General features: G+C 36.0%; 1 protein-coding gene across 2 annotated transcripts in view; it reads left to right on the forward strand.

Annotated features, from left to right (window-relative positions):
- LOC122041058 (probable E3 ubiquitin-protein ligase ARI8) overlaps positions 1-19,860 on the forward strand; it is a 65,458-nt gene that overhangs the window by 37,278 nt on the left and 8,320 nt on the right. For both annotated transcript variants that reach the window (XM_042600601.1, XM_042600602.1), the window contains exons 5-10: positions 3,971-4,143; positions 4,271-4,375; positions 4,466-4,554; positions 5,406-5,513; positions 5,603-5,693; positions 5,769-5,858. In XM_042600601.1, coding sequence (XP_042456535.1) covers positions 3,971-4,143; positions 4,271-4,375; positions 4,466-4,554; positions 5,406-5,513; positions 5,603-5,693; positions 5,769-5,858 — 656 coding nt within the window. The remainder of the gene's footprint in view (positions 1-3,970; positions 4,144-4,270; positions 4,376-4,465; positions 4,555-5,405; positions 5,514-5,602; positions 5,694-5,768; positions 5,859-19,860) is intronic.

The following is a 19,860-nucleotide window of genomic DNA, read 5'->3' on the forward strand; positions in this document are numbered from 1 at the left end:
GGGCAGAGGTGGCTCGATCAAAGGAGGGTATTGTTATATCACAAAGTATATACTGAACTTGTTGAACGAAATCGGTTTTCTTGGCTGCAAACTTGCTGATACACCTATGGATTCTACAAAGAAACTGAATTGAAGTGAAGAAAGCACGCCAGTTGACAAGGGTAGGTATCAAAGGCTGGTTGGAAAGCTCATTTATCTATCACACACTCGACCCGATATTGCTTCTTCGGTGAGTGTAGTCAACCAACATATGAATAATCCAACTAAGGATCATTTAGATGCAGTTACCAGAATTTTGAGATATTTGAAGATAACACTTGGTCATGGATTACTCTTCAAAAAGAGTAAATGCCGTGTAGTTGAGATTTACACAAATGCAAGTTGGGCAGGAGAACAGACTGATAAAAGGTCAACTACTGGTTAGTGCTCTTATGTTTGGGGGAATCTTGTCACTCGAAGGAGCAAGAAATAGGCTTTGGTTTCTCGCAGCAGTGCAGAATCGGAATATCGAGCTCTTGCTCTTGGTATATGCGAAGGAATGTGGTTACAAAGATTGCTAAGGGAACTCAATATTGAAGTTCAAGCCCTGGTGAAGATGTTTACTAGGCAGCCATCTATATAGCTAAAAATCCAGTGCATCATGATAGGATGACACATATCGACATTGATTGTCATTTTATCTCTAAAAAGGTCAACACAGGAATCATTTAGCTTAGCAACATTCCTACAAGACACCTGATGTCCTCACCAAGGCACTTCCAAGAGTCAGTTTTGATGAGTTGAATTCCAAGTTTGATTTTTTTTAACATATATAACTCAGCTTGAGGGAGAGTGTAGAAATAGGAGATTTAGTTTCTATATTTAAAAAAGATTTAATATTTATTTATTTTTTATTAGTACCGAATTTAGGAAATTACAATCAACTACTTGATTGTCTTCCTAATTTGTAGATATTCAATTTCCTAGTTTAGTAGATATATACTCTATATATTAGGATGTAAATTTTTTCCTTTAGTAAGAAGAAAAAAGGAAGATCATCAATTTCTTCAAAAACATTTGGGTTAGATGTGGAGAAGAATATAATTTCTTATGCCAGGCTTCTTAAATTTACTGGGTGCGTGACAACTTGAATTTTTTCATTAGTCAATATAATCTCTCCTAACATTGGTGTGTATCTCTTGGATACTTGCTGGAAGACTCTAGCTAACTTGGATAAATTGGAATTGTTGGGTAAAATAATTAAGATGATGCTCTTTAAGTTCATACATGGCCTTGAATGTACTTCAACCAAAAATGATTTACTAAATTGTGAATTGTTGTAAGTAAATTCCTTAAGTGGCAAAATTGAATCTTAAACATACTTTTTTGCCGACTAGCACCTAAGGTTCCTAAAATGATCTGGGATTGCTCATCAGTTTGTGGGTGGAAGACAAATGAAAACTTGAGTTGTGTCCAAGTAACTTCTATAAGGCTTTCCAAAAGGAATTTTACATCCTTATTTGAAATTTTAGATGTAGTAACCTATGCAGTCTATCTCTTTAAAAAATAAACTAGGTTATCAGTGATTCATCATTGGCCTTACTACAAATGAAAACTTGAGTTGGGTTCCAAATATAACTTCTATAGGCCTTTCCAAAAATAGCTAAGAAATTTTATGTCCCTATTTGAAACTATAGATATAAGTAATCTATGTTGTCTATCTTTGTAAAAACTAACCTAGGTTGTCTATTATTAATCAGTGGCCTTATTACATGGAATAAAATGTGTCATATTCAAAAATTAGTCTACCATTATTAATATAGAGTGGTGGCTTTGATTAGTCCAGACTACCACTATTAAGATAGGGTCGTGGCTTCGGTTAGTATGAGGTAAACTTAAAACGGAGTCTATGTTAATGTCTTTATGTCTTTTCAGGGTTTATATGAAATTGGATGACGCGGAAAGACCCGTGGTTTGCTTAATTGTGTTGACCATCTAACACATGACACTATGGTACAATTCGGATAATATCTTTTCATAATGAGGGCCAAGGGAATCAATTTAGAACAATGAAAATGGTCTTATTTTTCCTAAAATGTTTGGCTAGGCCACTTGTTTTTATTTCCTAAATAAGAAAGTGTCTAAGTAATGTCCTAAGAATGCATAATTTTGCATTGCTAAATAAGTAATCATTTTTCATCACAAAGTCAACCAAGTCTTGATGGCTCCTGTCACACACATCTCGGAAGATGACAATTGGCATTCTCTTCCGGTGCTCAAATTCATTGTGTGCAAAGAGGCTATTAGACCACTTAGTGCATTCGCGGGTTTATTATTCACACCAAATTGATATTTAAAGACAAAGGTATATTCTTGAAGGAATTCAATCCACCTGTTATATTTGGTACTTAGGTTCCTTTGGGATTTAATGAAATTTATAATTAGAATATAAGGTGAATATATTAGGAATAGGTAATAATGCCAATGTCTAAGTGTACAAAGCGTAAAACTTGTCATTATTGGTTGAATACCATTTTTGAATTTTGTTTAAAGTTTTTCACCAAAAATACAATTGGATATCAGGTTCCTCCTACTCTAGTTAGGACGCTTCAACAGGTTTATAGAGATTGGGATGTCTAAGAACAAGGGGCTAAGTCATCCCTTCCTTAATCTTCCTAAAGACTACCAATGGGATCTAATGCCTTCTTAAGATATGTTTTTATAAGATCTATAGTATTGCTAAATGTTGGTGTTGCGGAAGCGGTTTAGATCGCTAGAGGGGAAGAGTGAATAGTGTAGCTGCAATTAATATTTCTCTTGCTAATGGCTTAGCAAGGACACACATTAAACGATAAAAACAAGCAAAGACAAGGGGACATAGAGATAGTTTAGCTCTAATATTAATTAATGTAGCACCAACTAATTGTGATGCCAAAAACTCATGGAATAGGTTTCGGGACATGAACAAAAAAGTCAGGGGAGAATCACACTGAGACCAAACCAGGATTTTAGCTCTAATATCAATTGATGCAGCACAAACTAATCATGATGCCAAACCACTTTGAACTCACAACTTACAGAGAGAAAAATATTATTAAGCTCAGATCCTCTGACTCATAGGATCCTTATGCCTTTTATTGGCTCGAAGTAAGACCTGTTCAACGGAAAAATAACTTGGTTGTCTTAAAAATTCTAGCAACTCCCAAATAATTATAAGAAACCTTTGATTTAAAAATAATAGAAATAAAATAAAATCACTATGTTAATTTTCTGACGACCATATCTATCCTCTACCTCATTTCCATCACACAAGATCTACTGAAGTCTAGGTTAACCTCCACCACCTCCCCTCTTCATCTACAACCTAATTGTCCTTCATCGCCTTTCCTCTATTGTTGCAGGTGTTCAAAGGCTTCTTTCTCTCTTCCTGGTTTTGATTGTGAGAAATTTCATAATAAATTGGCTAGTTCAATTCTCGCCCGACTTCATCCTTAATCTATCACTTTCCACCAATTTCAATTGTGTTTTTTTTAAAGAAAGTTGTTTTCTTTGCTCAATCTCATGATTTTGAAATGATGTCCAAAAAAATTAACCTGATTTTCATCTAACTTGGCTGATTTGGATCAGGATTCGCCTAGTTTTCCAACTATACTTTTCTGACGTTACTATTCTGGATACTAATCATATACAATTGGTACAAGTGTAATCTTTCAATTTAGTAATTCATTGCTAACTTGGCAGCATTGAGGATATGATGGTGTACCACCATTCCAGTAGTTAACTTATCTGAGTCCTGACCCCTTTAGAAATGATGCTCTAGCTTTATACTTTATCAACTGATTAAATGGTTAAAAGAAAGAACTATTGCAGATTCTACATTATTGCCAACTTTTGGTTTAAATGACTTTAAAAATTTTCTTTTCCTGTTCGAAAAGTCATTTATATCTCTTCTTCAGAGTTTGATTTCATGATTTTTTTTTTTCTAATTCAGGTTATGTTGGCACCTCAATAAGCGATGGCCCTGGATGCTTAATGCTGAGGTGTCCAGATCCATCATGTGGTGCTGCTGTTGGTCAAGACATGATTGATCTATTGGCTAGTCATGAAGATAAAGAGAAATATTCTCGCTATCTTCTTAGATCTTATATTGAAGATAATAGAAAGGTAAAGTTTTGGAAACAATATACATCAAGATATAGTTGACTTAGTTTTTGATTTGTATGAGGATGAACATATCTTGAAAAAATTATTTATGGTTGATCTTGCATTTTCATAATTTTCCCCCATGCAGACAAAATGGTGCCCTGCTCCTGGTTGTGAATTTGCGGTTGAGTATGTAATTGGCAGTGGAATCTATGATATTTGCTGCAATTGCTCATATGGCTTCTGTTGGAATGTAAGTATTCCAAATACTTATGATTATGTTCTATGTTTTGGTCTTTATCTTTGCATTAACATTTGGGGTTGATGAAATGAAAAAACACAGTGCACTGAGGAGGCTCATCGGCCAGTTGATTGTGATACAGTGGCAAAATGGATACTGAAAAACAGTGCTGAATCTGAGAATATGAACTGGTAGTTATGAGGAACAATTTATTTTTCTCTCTTCTTTGTACTGCTTCTCCCCTTATGTTTCTAGTAGCTGCAGTTGATTGGTGAATTTGTATCATCTCCTTATAAATAGTAAAATTCTACATATATCCCTTGTTTCTTTAGTGGCATTTTTACTTATCTTCTTATAAATACCAAAAGAATCCAACATTTATCTATTAAGATGTGTGTGTTTTTAAAAACTAAGGTAAATATTCGTTTCAGGTCCATAAGGAAAGGATACAATTATAACGCCATTGATGTTGTAACTTTACTAATATATAGGCAAAGATGCACAAGCAACTTGAATCCATTATATTTAATTTACAGGATGAGATATAATAGATATCAATGTTAAATAGTTTGATATATTGAGTGTAGATTAGTTTTGGTGCTTAACCAATGGAATCACTTTGACTTGGTATATTGGATATAGAGAACATTAGGAAGATATTTGACTTAAAAATGTTAATCCTATTCCTTTCATTTTTTTTTTTTAATTTCATAGGAGGCAAGAAGGCAGGACCTGAACCTACAGTTTTGGCAACAACTTTCAAACTCCTTATCCAAGCAACATGGCACTTTTCTATTTCCTCATTTTTTTTAAAGTTTTATTTATTCAAGTTTTGCAGTGACTCTTTTTTGGAGCATTGTAACATTATCTTTGACAATTGATGCTATAGTTGTGCATTGAATAAGTTCTTTAGTCTCTCTCTATATATATATGATTAAAATAAGTTCTTTTGGGTGCTAATAATGTGTTAATTTTTCTTTAACTAAATATATTATAGTATTTGTTGATTAAATTGTCATATAATTGTTGTTTCCATTTCTAGGATATTGGCAAATTCAAAACCTTGTCCTAAGTGCAAACGCCCAATTGAGAAAAATCAAGGATGCATGCATATTACATGTACACCTCCTTGTAAATTCGAGTTTTGCTGGTAAAATCTTATATATTCACAAATTTAATATGCTCCTAATTTGGTTGTTCTACTTGTCCTTTTCTTTTGCATAATAACTGTCCTTGTAGGCTGTGTCTTGGTCCATGGTCAGAACATGGGGAAAGGACTGGTGGCTTTTACGCCTGTAATCGCTATGAAGCTGCAAAGCAGGAAGGAGCGGTATAGGTTTACTTGCTTTATCATTATGAGATAGCTTTCACAATCTTGACAATCTGGATTTCCTTCTTTTTTTAGTATGATGAATCTGAAAGAAGAAGAGAAATGGCTAAAAATTCTCTGGAAAGATATACTCATTACTATGAACGATGGGCAACTAATCAGTCAGTATGTGACCTTTCAACCCTTCATTCATTTTCATTACTTAACTCTTCTATTTTTGAAATATCAGTGGTTTGGACATTTGATTTACTTACAAACTATCAGTTGCTGACACTGATAATTAGTTGAGATAGTGCCTCGCATATTTACTTGTTAAAATACCTTGAATTTTTAAATTCAGGTCTTAGTTAAATAGCAATGATTTTGATAGCACTTCTTTCTACACTATGCTATTCTGGAAACTTAAAGACTTGATCATATGGATAAGTAAGATACACACACTCCTAGCAAGAAGAGGGAAACAGGTAATTTAAAGTGAGCAAACAAAATTTGATCTCATTAATACATATAGAATTTTGTGGAAATACTGTTTTTTTTTTTTGGAGGGGGAGTGCATATCTTTTGAGACCATCAAACCTGATTTTATAGATAAATACAAAACTTTTGAGTAGTGTATTTGATGAAGCCATAAAGGGTGAGTTCTATATCAATAGAGATCCTCACTTCCATATTGGTTAAAAAGACAAAATAGTTAATTTGTGTTTACACTAAAAAGAAATGGGACAGAAGACGAGAAACACTAACAATTTTTATTTAGAGAAGACGATTCTACCTTATTGTGACATGATTATGCTGATTATGGTGAGTAGATGAAATGATAAAAAGAGAGGTGGGAAGAGGAGACACCAATGGAACATCAACAAAGAGGAGTGACAATGAGATGTATTCAATCTTAGATTATTTATACTCTAGTTATAATTATTGTTTGAAGTGGATGGTTTTTATCGTTATGGCATGGAACTAGGGATGTAAACGAGCCAAACCGAGCCGAACAGTATTAGGCTCGAGCTCGGCTCGTTTATTCAGGCTCGAGCTCGACTCGAGCTCGAATCGAGCTTTTATCACAAGGCTCGAGCTCGGCTCGTTTTAGAATTATCAAGTTTGCGAACAGTTCGAGCTCGGCTCATTATTAGCTCGATTATCAAAGTTAACGAGTCTAACTCGTTAAGCGAGCTTGGGTTCGTTTTCGGACTCGTTTAGAGCTCTTTTTTGGCTTGTTTTTTTGGCTCATTTTAAAGCTCGTTTTAGAGCTCGTTTTTTTGGCTCGGTTTAAGGCTCGTTTTTTTTAGCTCGCGATCCTATAAACGAACATGTTCGCGAGCTCACGAGCCGAATATCCTTAAGCTCGAGCTCGGCTCGATAAAACTGTCGAGTTCGAAATCGAGCTCGAGCTCGGCTCGATAAGATAAACAAACGAACTCGAACGAGCTTTATCGAATCGAGCTCTGAATAGCTCGCGAACCGTTTGGTTCATTTACATCCCTACATGGAACTGACATTGGTACCCTATTGACATAACGTAAATGATGAAGGCTATTAGGGAGGGTGATCGATGAGAGATCAGTAGTGGTGGTGAGGCGGCGACCACTTTGGATAGGTACGATAATATTTGTATGATTCAAGGAGAGGGGAGATACTGGCTATGGACGACAAAAATCACATTCGTTTCCAACTAGCAACGCGAGTGGGAGGATGGAGTCGGCGGAATTGCGAGCAGGAGAAAGGAAAAGAAGAAGAGTTTTAATAAAAATTTAATATAATGATCTTAATTAAAATCATTATATTAAAATAAAATATAAATTTATATGTTACAATCAATGTTATATATCTAATATATTAGAGTTATATAAAAGTATTATATTAGTTAATTATATATATTTATTATATGTTATTTAGATTATATATATGTTAATATTTAATATATAACAACAACCAAGTCTTATTCCACTAAGTGAGATCTGTTGGGTTTGTGGATGCGTATTTTAAAAATTTATTTTAAAACAAGCAGTGGAAGCGTAATAATTTCCTAAATTATTATCACACACGCACACATATACATGATACACACATGCACAAGACATAACCATAGATCAAAATTACTTTGTTAGAAGATGTATGAGTTTGTAATCGAACTTTGTAGAGAGCGTTTGCTAGCCTCGCAAGGCTAGCCTTCATTGGAATCAACGAGCAAGCCTAACGAGGCAAGACTTGCCTCTACTTGTATCCACGCTGAGTTATCCTCGAGGCTACTTCGCTAAGTCACGGGTTGGGTCTCCGCTTTGGTACTAGCCAAAGGTGAGAGACGAAGCGATCCGAGAGAGGGATCAGTACCCGGCGGCACAAGGCAACCCGATGGTACAAATCGAGGTGAACAGCAGTTGCTGCTGTTCGGAGCCAAAAACCCTGCTGCCAATGAGGGACAGCAGGTCCAACGACAACAAGGTTCTGGCGACAACCTTTGCTGGCCGGAACAACACCTTTGGGTGGCGGAATTGGGCTGCTAGTGGCGGAACAACAGTTGTTGGGCGGCAGCATCTTCTCTTGGTCGGAGCAGCAGTTGGCTTACCAGAACAGCCCCTTTCGCAGAGGAGCAGCAGCCTTGCTGCCGGAACAGCACCATCGCCGGCAACAACAGTTGCTGGCCGGCGGCAGGAGAACAACAACTCATCTTCTCTTGGACGGCAGCAGCTTGGAGATCTGGCCAACACTTTAGCCGGAGCTTGCTTGTGCGGCTATAGCAAGGAGGTCTGGTCAACTCTTTGGCCGGAGCTTGCTTGGTCGGCGGCTGCATAAGAAGGCGGTGGCACCTTCTTGTTGGGCGGTGGCAAGGAGAGGGAGAGAAGAGAGAAGAGGAAGAGAAGGAAAACCTAATCAAATTAGGTTAACAACAATAGCAACCCAACTTTATCCCACTAGGTGGGGTCGGGTATATAGATCTTTTTATGCCATTGAACTCTATCTCCTACTATATCGTCTATAGTTAAATAAATTTTATTTTTATTTTATTGTTGTTAACCAAGCTTTTTTTGGTCTTCCTCTTCCTCATTTGATATGCGTGTTTGTCATAATTTTACATCGCTTAATTGGAGCATTTATTGGTCGTCTAAGTATATGCCTATACTATTTTAAACGTGCCTTTCAGAGTTTCTAGATGCAATTCCGACTTTTTCTCTAATGCTCTAATTTCTTATTCTGTCCATCTTCATATGTCCACATATCCAACTTAACATCCTCATCTCTGTAACTCTCATCTTCTGCTCATGTGCTCGAGTCATAACCCAACATTCAGCTTCATATAATATAGTAGTCTAACTTCGGTTTTATAGAACTTTCATTTAAATTTTAAAGATACTTTACGGTCACATAAAACATCTGACAATATTCTACTAAGCCTAAAACTTTTTTCTTCTAGTGTTTTTCGCCAAGATTTTAGTTTAGCATTTACTCCTTCACGTGTTTCATCTACCAAAACATTATCTACAAACAACATACACAACAGTACTGTATCTTGAATGTGTGCAGTGAGTTCATCCATAATTAATGTAAAAAGATAGGGACTTAAGGCTGATTCTTGAAATACTTCAGTTACTCCACCTGATGTCACGCCCCAAAGGAGTCCCGATTCAGAAAATGGATAACATCTTCCTTGTAACAGTGATAATGAAACGTGGATACAAGGCCATAAAGCTGCACAAGTAATAATCAACAGCTCACACGACTGGAATATACACAACTGCACAGTTATATACACATCCCACACGGCTGGAACAAAAAGAACATAATCATGCAGTTGTATAATAAGCAGTCCACACGGCTGTACCAAAAATACAGCGGAAGACAAAAGGAAAACCCATAAACCAAAAACGATCGGCTAGGCTTTACACAACCACAACAAGGAAAATACAAAACACCACATGACAAAATTCCAAAACAAAGTCGAATTATACAATGTCAAATCCATAAATACGTAATGCAAGTAAAACAAGAAACAAAATTAGAAACCGTCCTCGGATGTGACTGGGATCGGCAGATAGGATACTCCAAGCGACTCCACAATCATCTACTTGCTACTTGAGAAAAAAGACAATACAATACACAAATGGGGTGGTGAGTGTGGGTCACTCAACGGGTAATAGACAAGATAGTGCATGACCTATATAAAACATGGAAATCAAAATATACAGTCTCAATAGAGAATTAAAAACATGATCATATTGACATAATCAATACACCTAAACATAATTGCATAATGAATACACATAATTATAACCGACATAATAAAAACACATACTCAATCTAGAACCAACACATACGGTATAGATCAGTAAACTCACTAGGGATCAACAATAAATTGGCTCGTAACACCTGAGCAACATAACTGACAGGAATGATAAATAAACATGTATGAAGTATGACAACCATATGCAACAATCATATCTCAAGTATGTGCAACAATCACAAGCAAATGCAGATATATCTCTAAAAGATGCACCGCGCATCATATGTAAAATGCACATGCATGCAACATGGTTACCCTACCCACCCCTCAAGACACCATAACCTCTGTGTGGCCGAAAGGTTAGAAAATGACAACTGTACTACTCTCCAGATACCACTATAGAATGACCGAGGTAGAGAGCGCTAAGTAGCTATCTCACTACATAGCATCGGGGTCCCTGACTGCTCACAACGCCGAATATCACTACCCTTGAGTAGCTGGGTGGCACGGACAAGCGACAACTGTTCCCGTTACCACTACCCATGAGTGGCTAAGTGTGTGACACTAACATGACTAGCTCATACCATAAAGGAGCTGGTGGTCATCAACATTCATATATATGACTGACCACTAGCTCATACCACAAGGAAGCTAATGGTCGTCTACACTGTTGTGCCCAGCTAGTGTTCGACTTCTCGTTGGATGAAGAAGATGTTGGGTTTTTGGGCCGCAAAAATCGCTTTTTGCGTTGCGGAAACCCCGAAATCCCCATGCCACGGATCCGTGCGAAGAAATAAAATTATGTAAAACTTTCATATACATGTTTTCTACTCCTAGATGTACATTAGATCTACAAAAGAAAAAGGTTACCTTTGATGCGAAGCCCTTCGCAATCCCGCTCGTCCAAGGTTCGTCGCCGGATCTCGAAAGTATCAAAGTAGATACTCCTCTATGTGTATCCACACGAACAACTCAATGGAGAGAACCTCTAAGGATGTGCTAGCAACCTTAGAAGATCAGTAATGGTGGAGGAGAGGGAGAGAAGAGAAGAGCTTGAGGAAGAAGAAGTTACTCACCAAGCACACAAAATGCACTAACTCCCTCATCTAAAGTGGCCGGCCACTTTAAGAGAGATAGTAACCTCCATGGGATGCCAAGAGTCACAACTCTTGGTAACTCCCATGAGGTGACATCTCACTTAAGCAACCATGATGATGTGGGGCATCATCATTGGTCCACTTCTTGCCAACTCACCAATGAGGTGACAAATTGTTAAGTCAAACTTGACTCTTCATCTTCCTCTTAAATCAAGTCAAACTTGACCATTTCTCTCCCATGGTTGATCAAATCTAACCATTGGTTCAAGTCAATTTTAATTTAATGAATCCCTATTCATTGAATTAAATTGATTCAATGAGTCTAAGTCCAAATTAGACTCATTTAATACATGAACCAAATTGAGTCCAACTCAATTAGCCTAATTTGGATTATTCTTAATCCAATTTGGTTCATCACATGAACTTAATCCTTTAGGTTCATCAAATGAATCTAATCTCCATCTAATCGCCCTTTGTGTGTGACCCTATATGTTCTTATAACGTTGGCAATGCTCCTAAACCCATTTAGAAGCATAAGTAATTAGTGATATCTAGCAACACATCATTACTACCAAAGTTATAAGAATGTTGAGATCCAACATCACCTTGTGACTACTAATTGTGACTCTTCACAATATATGACAAGTGTCCTTCTATCCTTGACATCTAGATTGATCAATGTGAGGCATAGACCGTGTCATCCTCTAATCAATCTAAATCTTGAACTCCAAGTAGACTCACTCAATCAAATGAGCTCAATATCTATATTGACTCATTTGGGCATGACCATGCACTTAGTGGTCTCACTCTATCAAGAATATCGATGTTACTCCTGTCATATAGGAGGGATAGATCCCATCTACATCACTCACATCCCTCCGCATAATTTGTTACATACCCAATAATCGCCTCTATAGTTCACCCAGTTACGGGTGACGTTTGACGAAGTCAAAGTACGTAACTCCTTATGTAGGGAACCATGGTGACTTCAGGTCCAAGAACTAGTAGTCATACTAATAGCCACATGAGAAAGTATATGACACTCAAATAACGATCCATGATACTTTCTCATGGCGGGTCATTCAGTATACATTCTCCAAGGCATACCCATGTGTCAACTTGATATCTCTATATCTATGACTTGTGATATCAAGTCATCGAGTTGACCTACATGCTAGTCTCGTCACATTAACATTGTCCCTGAATGTTAATACTCGACTAGGAATGATTAAGAGTAGTGTTCCCTATATCATCTCACTATCGATTCAACCAATCGATTGATATAGGTAAGAACCTTTTACTCAAGGACGCTATTATACTTATTTATTTGGCACCAATACAAGTATAATAACAAAAAACAAATGCCTTTATTTATATACAAGAATATGATACAACGAGTCCATACATCAATCATCAAATGATTGGCTTTAGGGCTCTAACTAACAGAAGATAGATCCGACACTGTATCTTGTGGCCAAAAAGTGGTCGAAACATGGATTAGGCAGCCTCTCGGTGACGACCAACAACGACAATCCGGCGGTGGCGGCAACAATTGGGGAGAAGAGTGGTAGCTACCCTGGCTATGTGTGATGTTAGAGATCAGCGGCGGAAGATCAAATCTAGGGTTCAGACCCCTCCACTGGTCGGTTGGTGCTTGATTAGAGGCGGAAGCAACAATCGGATTGGCGTGCGGCGGCGTCTGGTAGAGTTCTAACGTCTCCAATGAAGACGGTGGTTAATGGTGGTCACAACACCGTCAGCAGCAGCGACCGATCGGGGCGACACAGCTAGGATGACGCCAACATGGTGATATCACAAGGAAGAAGGATGAGGGAAGGGGATGAATCGGGCAAATGAGGTATCGGAATTTAGGGATAGGGAAAAAGAAATTACTTAGGTTTATATATATAATGATTTCAACCATAGGTTAATCAAATCAATCAACTCCTACTTTAATTGGGTATTCTAAATAGACTTTCTCCTTGCCCAATAAATTGATCCCCTTAAAACATATCATATGAACTTAGTTTAAATCCCGAAAATTTTTAAAAAATTCTCGAAAAATCCAATAAGGTTATTTCTCTAATAATTCTTATTAATTACCTTATCTTACATTCTCCCCCACTAATAAAAATTTGGTCCTAAATTTATTGCTCAACTCAAGGATCCTTATCTGAGGGTAACAACTAAGCGACACCCTTATCGACTACACCATCCTAGTAGCATGAACAAATTTTCAATCGTAAGGATGACTCTGTAGGTTATGAGCCCACCCTACTCCCATTACTCCCACATTGCTATCTAGCCAACTGGGTAAATTCTACCCAACATAAATGGTCTTCACAACTATTTGCGAAATCTATAACACATGCTATCAGCAGATCCCCGAATGTTTATATGGTAATCCCATAACAAAGTCTATCGTAACATGCTCCCATTTTTATTCCAGTATCTGTATCTACTGAAACAATCATGCTAATCTTTGACGTTCAACCTTCACCTGTTGACATATTAGACATTAAGTTACAAAATCAGCGGTGTCTTTCTTCATGTCATTCCACCAATAGGGACGCTTCAAGTCTCTATACATCGGATACCACTCGAATATATCACAAATCTAGATATATGTGCTTGCTACAGTAACTCCTCTCGAATCAAAGTCTTGCAATTACATGATATACAGATTTAGCTAATTACATATGAATTAAATAGCTATATCAAATTCCCAAATCTATTTAGGGTAATCCCAATTGAAATACGATCATCCCCACTTAATGTTTAAGTCTTACTACTACAATTCACCACCAAAATTAAAGTTATTAAGCCAATTTACCCCTAATTAATCCATCATCTTCATAATACAACTTAATCAATTTCTACAATCCATTAACCCATCATTTGATCCATTGTATCTTCTACTAAACATCATAAATCAACCCTACATAATTCATCCACATTAATTAATCTAACCCACAATCAATCCAACCCACATTACACTATTTACATCTAATATAAAAATGAAATCAACTTCAAAACTCACCTAAATCCGAATGCTCCACCGTTGACTCGTAGCCGGAGAAGTGCTTACTGTTGAAAATTGTAGCCGGGGCAAGGTGGAGTTGCTGATTTCCCAAATTAATATCCTAAAACACCATTAACACATTTACATCTGAGCATTAGCCCCAAAATCTAAATCCACAACCCTTAAACAAGAGATCTTACACTCAATCAAACTCTTGGTCTTGTCAGAATAGTGGAGTCCACACCGTGGTGCCCAGCTAATGTTCGACTTCTTGTCAGATTAAGAAGAGAGATCCGACATTGTATCTTGTGGCCAAAAAGTGGCCAAAACATGGATTAAGTAGCCTTTTGGCGACGACCGTCAACGATAATCTGGCAGCAACATATCGGGGAGAAGAGGGGTAGTTGCTCTGGGTAGGTGTGACACGCTCTAGGGAAGGGATCGGCGACGGAAGATCAAATCTAGGGTTTAGACCTCTCTAGCCGGCTGGTGCTTGGCTAGTGGCGGAAGCAACATTCGGATCGACGTGCGGCGACATTTGCTAGAGCTCCGACGTTTCTAATGAAGGCGGTGGTCAGTGGTGGTCGCAACACTGGTAGTGGCAGCGGCCGATTGGGGCAGAACAGTGAGGATGACGTCGACGTAGTGAGATCACAAGGAAGAAGGATCGGGGGAGGGGATGAGTCGGTCAAATGAGGTATCGGAATTTAGGGATAGAGAAAAGAAATTACTTAGGCTTATATATATATAACGATTTCAACCGTAGGCTAATCAAATCAATCAACTCCTACTTTAATTGGGTATTCTAAATAGGCTTTCTCCTTGCTCAATAGAGGAGAAAGCCTGTTTAAAATGCCTAGGGAAACAAGGTATTGAATGACTTACAAAATTATTTAACATGTATTAAAAACGAAAAAAATGCTTGATCAATGGAGGATAAGTACTCTTATTCCCTTATATAAGAACAAGAGAGATATATAAAATTGTGCAAATTATATGTATATTAAACTAATGATTCATACTATGAAACTTTGGATAAAAGTAATATAAAGAAGATTAAAGGAGACCACAGTGACTGAAATCAATTTTGGATTAATGCCCGGAAGGTCGACAATAGAAGCTATACATCTTCTTAGATAATTAATTGAAAAATATCGGGAGTAAAAACAAGATTTACACATGGTATTCATTGAGAAAAAACTTATGATAAAGTCCAAAAGAAATTATATGAAGAATTGTAGAAAAGAGAGGTGTTAATGTAACATATATTGAACTAATTAAGGATATGCACGAGGATGTAATGGTTAGAGTAAGACTTCAGGCAGAGTAACTGAAACATTTCTAATAAAGATAGGGTTATATCAAGGATCAACTCTAAGCCCTATCTTTTTACACTAATTATGGACGAACTCACTGCACACATTCAAGAAAATACCGCGGTCTAGGTTGTTTGCAGATGATATTATTTTGGTAGATGAAATACGTGAAGGAGTAAATGCTAAATTAAAATTTTGGTAGGGAACACTAGAAAGGAAAGATTTTAGGCTTAATAGAATAAAGTCAGAATATATGGAATTTAAATTTAGTAATATTAGATATAATGAGACAGTTGTTAAGATAGGAGACGACGAGTTGCCTTAAATTGAAAGGTTTAGATATTTAGGATCATTTTTGCAAAATGATAGAGGGATTGAGAGAAATGTCTTATATAGAATACAAGTAGGATGATTAAAAGTGGAGGAGAGCGTCGGGTATTTTATGTGACCGTAAAGTACCTCTAAAATTTAAAAGAAAATTCTACAAAATTGCAGTTAGACCTGCTATGTTATATGAAGCTGAATGTTGGGCTATGACTCGAGCACATAAGCAGAAGATAAGAGTTGCAGAGATGAGGATATTAAGGTGGATGTGTGGACATACGAGAATGTACAGAATAAGAAATGAGAGCATTAAAGAGAAAGTTGAAGTTGCATTTATTGAGAAAATTTCGAAAGTTGGACATACGAGATGTGTGGACCCACGTTTAAGATGGTACGGGCATGTACTTAGACGACTAATAAATCGTCTAATTAGACAATGTGAAGTTATGATAAACACGCATATCAAACGAGGAAGAGGAAAACTATAAAAGACTTGGCTAGCAATGATAAAACAAGATAAACTTTATTTAAATATATATGATGATATAGTTGGAGATATAGTTTAATGGCATAAAAGGATCCATATAGCTGACCCGACTTAGTGGGTCGTTATTGTCATCGTCATAATATAAATCATTAGTTTAATACCCATATGGTTTGTACGCCTCTCTTGTTCTTATATAAGGGAACTAGAGTACTTATCCTCAATTGATCAGACATTTTTTTATTTTCAATATCATGTAAAATAATTTTGTAAGTCTTTCAATACTTTGTTTCTCTAAGCATTTCCATACCTCTATTGGAATATCATCTGGTCTAAGGTTTGTCCATTATGTATTCTATTTAAAACTTGTTCTACTTCTGAAGTTTGAATTTTATCATAAAAATTTAAATTTCTATACTCATTTGACCTACTTAAATTATCTAATTTAAGTTGATCAACTTTCATTAAAAAGTTGATAAAAATTCTCTTTCACCACTCTTTTATTTTTTCATCATTTATTAGTACTATATTATATTCATCTTTAATATATTTTATTTGGATAAAATCTCTTGTCTTTCTTTCTTTCAATTTAGCTATTTTATAAATATCTCTTTTTCCTTCTTTTGTATCCAATTTTTGATATAATCGTTCAAAAGTTTCATTTTTTGCTTCATTTACTATTTTTTTTTACCTTTTTCTTGGCTATAATTCGTTTTTCTTTCACTTTTTCTTGTACTTTCTCATTCCACTATCAAGATTTCTTACTTAGACATGTCCCTTTGACTCACCGAGTACGTCCTTAGCTATTATTTTCAATTTTGATATCATCTTATCCCATGTCATATTAGACTCATTGTATATTTCACCTAATGTTTGTATTTCTATCTTATCAAATATATTTTGTTTCCCATCCTTTAACTTCCAACACTTAATTCTAGGAGTCGTATATATATTTTTTTCTATTGATACTATGCTTGAGGTGTATATCTAAAACTATTAATCTATACTGGGTAGTTAAACTTTCTTGAGGGATGACCTTACAATCTTTAAAAATTTTAATATCCTTTTTCCTAATTATAAAAAAGTCGATTTGCGATTTATTATTTCCACTTTTGAACGTGACTAAGTGTTTTTCTCTTAAAAATCGTATTAGTTAATAAAAGGTCATATGCTATTGCAAAATCTAATATAGTTTTCTCTTCTTCATTTCTTGTTCCAAACCCATAACCCCATGTATCCTTTTATATTCAACTCATTTTTAACTTTAACATGTTCATTTAGATCACCTCATATTAAAATCATTTTATTTGACGGAATATTTTGTAATACTTCATCTAAGTCGTACCAAAACCTTGATTTGGTAGTTTCATCTAATTCTACGTGCGGTGCATTATGTTCATAGTTTCTTTCGTCATTATTATCTTAAGGGATATAATTCCATCTCTTTTTTTGACTATTCCGATTTTATCCTTTAACGAACTATCTACAACAATATTCATTCTATTTCTTACTTTACTTTTTCCTATGTACCATAAATTAAAACTCGAGTTATCTATCATCTTTGCCTTCTCGCCTACTCATTTTGTCTATTGTACACATAAAATACTAATTTTTCTTCTAATCATCGTATCTACTATCTTTATTGATTTACCAGTGATGGTTAATATGTTCCATGTTCTAAATCTTAGATTATTAGCAGTGTTGTAAATGACTGTAAACGGTGCGGTGTGGTTAGTGACCATCTACCGCCTCGACCACCTAGGCGGTACTTAGACGGTTGATTTTTTTTTTATACATAATTAAATAATATATTAAGTAAAGGATAAAAAATTAAATAACGGATAATTTTTTTAAAAAAAAATACTATAAAATATATTAACTAAAATTAGAAAAGTTAATATAAATATTTTTTAAAAATAAATAATTATATATATATATATATATAATTTTATTGGACTTTAATTAAGCGTATTTAAATTATTTCAATCATGATTAAAATTATTAATCTAAAGTTTTGATTAAATCCTAAGTTCAAAAAAAAAAAATCTATTCTATTCGGCGATTGACTTCGATGTTTTAGCATCGGGCGCGTCCTCAGACTCATCGCTTGGTGCGATGTAGGACGCGACACATTGCCTAAGCCCGACGATGAGTTCAAATTCTTCGTCTGGGTTGGGGTGTACGCGGACGTGTCGCTCGAGTTCGAATTGGAAATGCTTTACCTTCGTCTAAACACAAGACGGTCCGGTTCAAGGCCGTGCGATTGAGGTCCGCCTCTTGCCTATGAGGCGCCTAGGCGGCCGTCTCAACCACCATTTAGAACACTGACTATTAGTTTTTCTATTGTATTTGTTCTTATCCAATATATGACGTGAGAATTTTTGTCTATTTAACACAACACCCAAGTTCTCATAGAGATGTAGCGATCCTTGTTGATATGTTACAGTTGGATTCTGTAACGCGAACTTTGCATATTTAGCACTACACCTGAGTTTCGGAGATGTAGCGGTCTTTGCTGAGATGTTACAGTTGGACCTTGCAAATTGCAATGTGTTCCTTCCGGAGAACAACCTAACATTAGTACAATAGTTTAATGGATCTATTCATTAAATATTTGTCATAGTTTTAATGCTGGCTGACAACCCTAAACCTTAAATCAAATTTGGTCGTGTCTTCTAATTCCAATGAATCATAATTCTCCTCATGGAGGGGTATATTTATACACCTCTTCAATTATTTGGGGAGCAAGTTATCTCCCATATCCAATAGCCCAATAGCAATCCGATCTATTACCATTAAGTTTGGTCCAAAATTAAACCATTTTGGTTCATAACCTGACTAATCCATTTTGGTTCATAACTAAACCAAACCCTTTTGCTTTATTATTAAACCATAATGAATCTAACCTTGCCTACAAGAGGCATGACCCACCATCTCTTCCGTTGTACCAAACTCTTTCCATATTAGCCCTTGTCCAACCAGACTCAATCTCTCTCGCGATTTAAGAATCTAATTCTCAAACTCGTTTTATGTCTTTAAGACAAACTCCTGTGTGTGATCTCATAGGTTCCTGGTTTATGTTGGCCATCCATAATTAACTATTAATTATAGATTGAGTAGTACATCATGATCCCCAATTAACTAAAAAATCACGATTGATTCTAGAACAATTCTGAACCCTTTTCATGCGTTTGTTTCTTTCATTCATCTTATTTCCACTTGATTTAGGATATGGTCTATGTGTCAGTCCCCATTTGGTTGACTACACATCTAGCGCAAGTAGTTCCCTGTCTGACTCAAATTACTCAAACACATGTCCAAGAAGACCATATTCTTGATGTGTATTGCTTTGACAAAAAACATATGAGTAATAATTCTGACAAGTGACCATAGGGTATAAATCTTCTAATAAAATGAGTGGTGAATCCTTTGTGGGCTAATCAATCACCTTCGGTTATTTCGACTTATACCCAATCATCCCGGATCCACACCTCCAAGGAAATGTTTATTTAAAATGTTAAAGCATAAGTCTCCGTGACCAAGACGACTAGAATACCTCAAATCGAAGGAAACTTGCACTCGAGTTATAATAAAATCTTCATTGACATATTTATATATGTATAAAACCATATAAAGTTTCATGGCAGGTTAACTAACATTCATGTTTAACTCTTGACATTCGAATGTCTCCGGCCCGTGAGGAGC

The sequence above is a fragment of the Zingiber officinale genome, chromosome 2A (genome assembly GCF_018446385.1).
Source record: "Zingiber officinale cultivar Zhangliang chromosome 2A, Zo_v1.1, whole genome shotgun sequence".
Classification (NCBI taxonomy): Eukaryota; Viridiplantae; Streptophyta; class Magnoliopsida; order Zingiberales; family Zingiberaceae; genus Zingiber; species Zingiber officinale.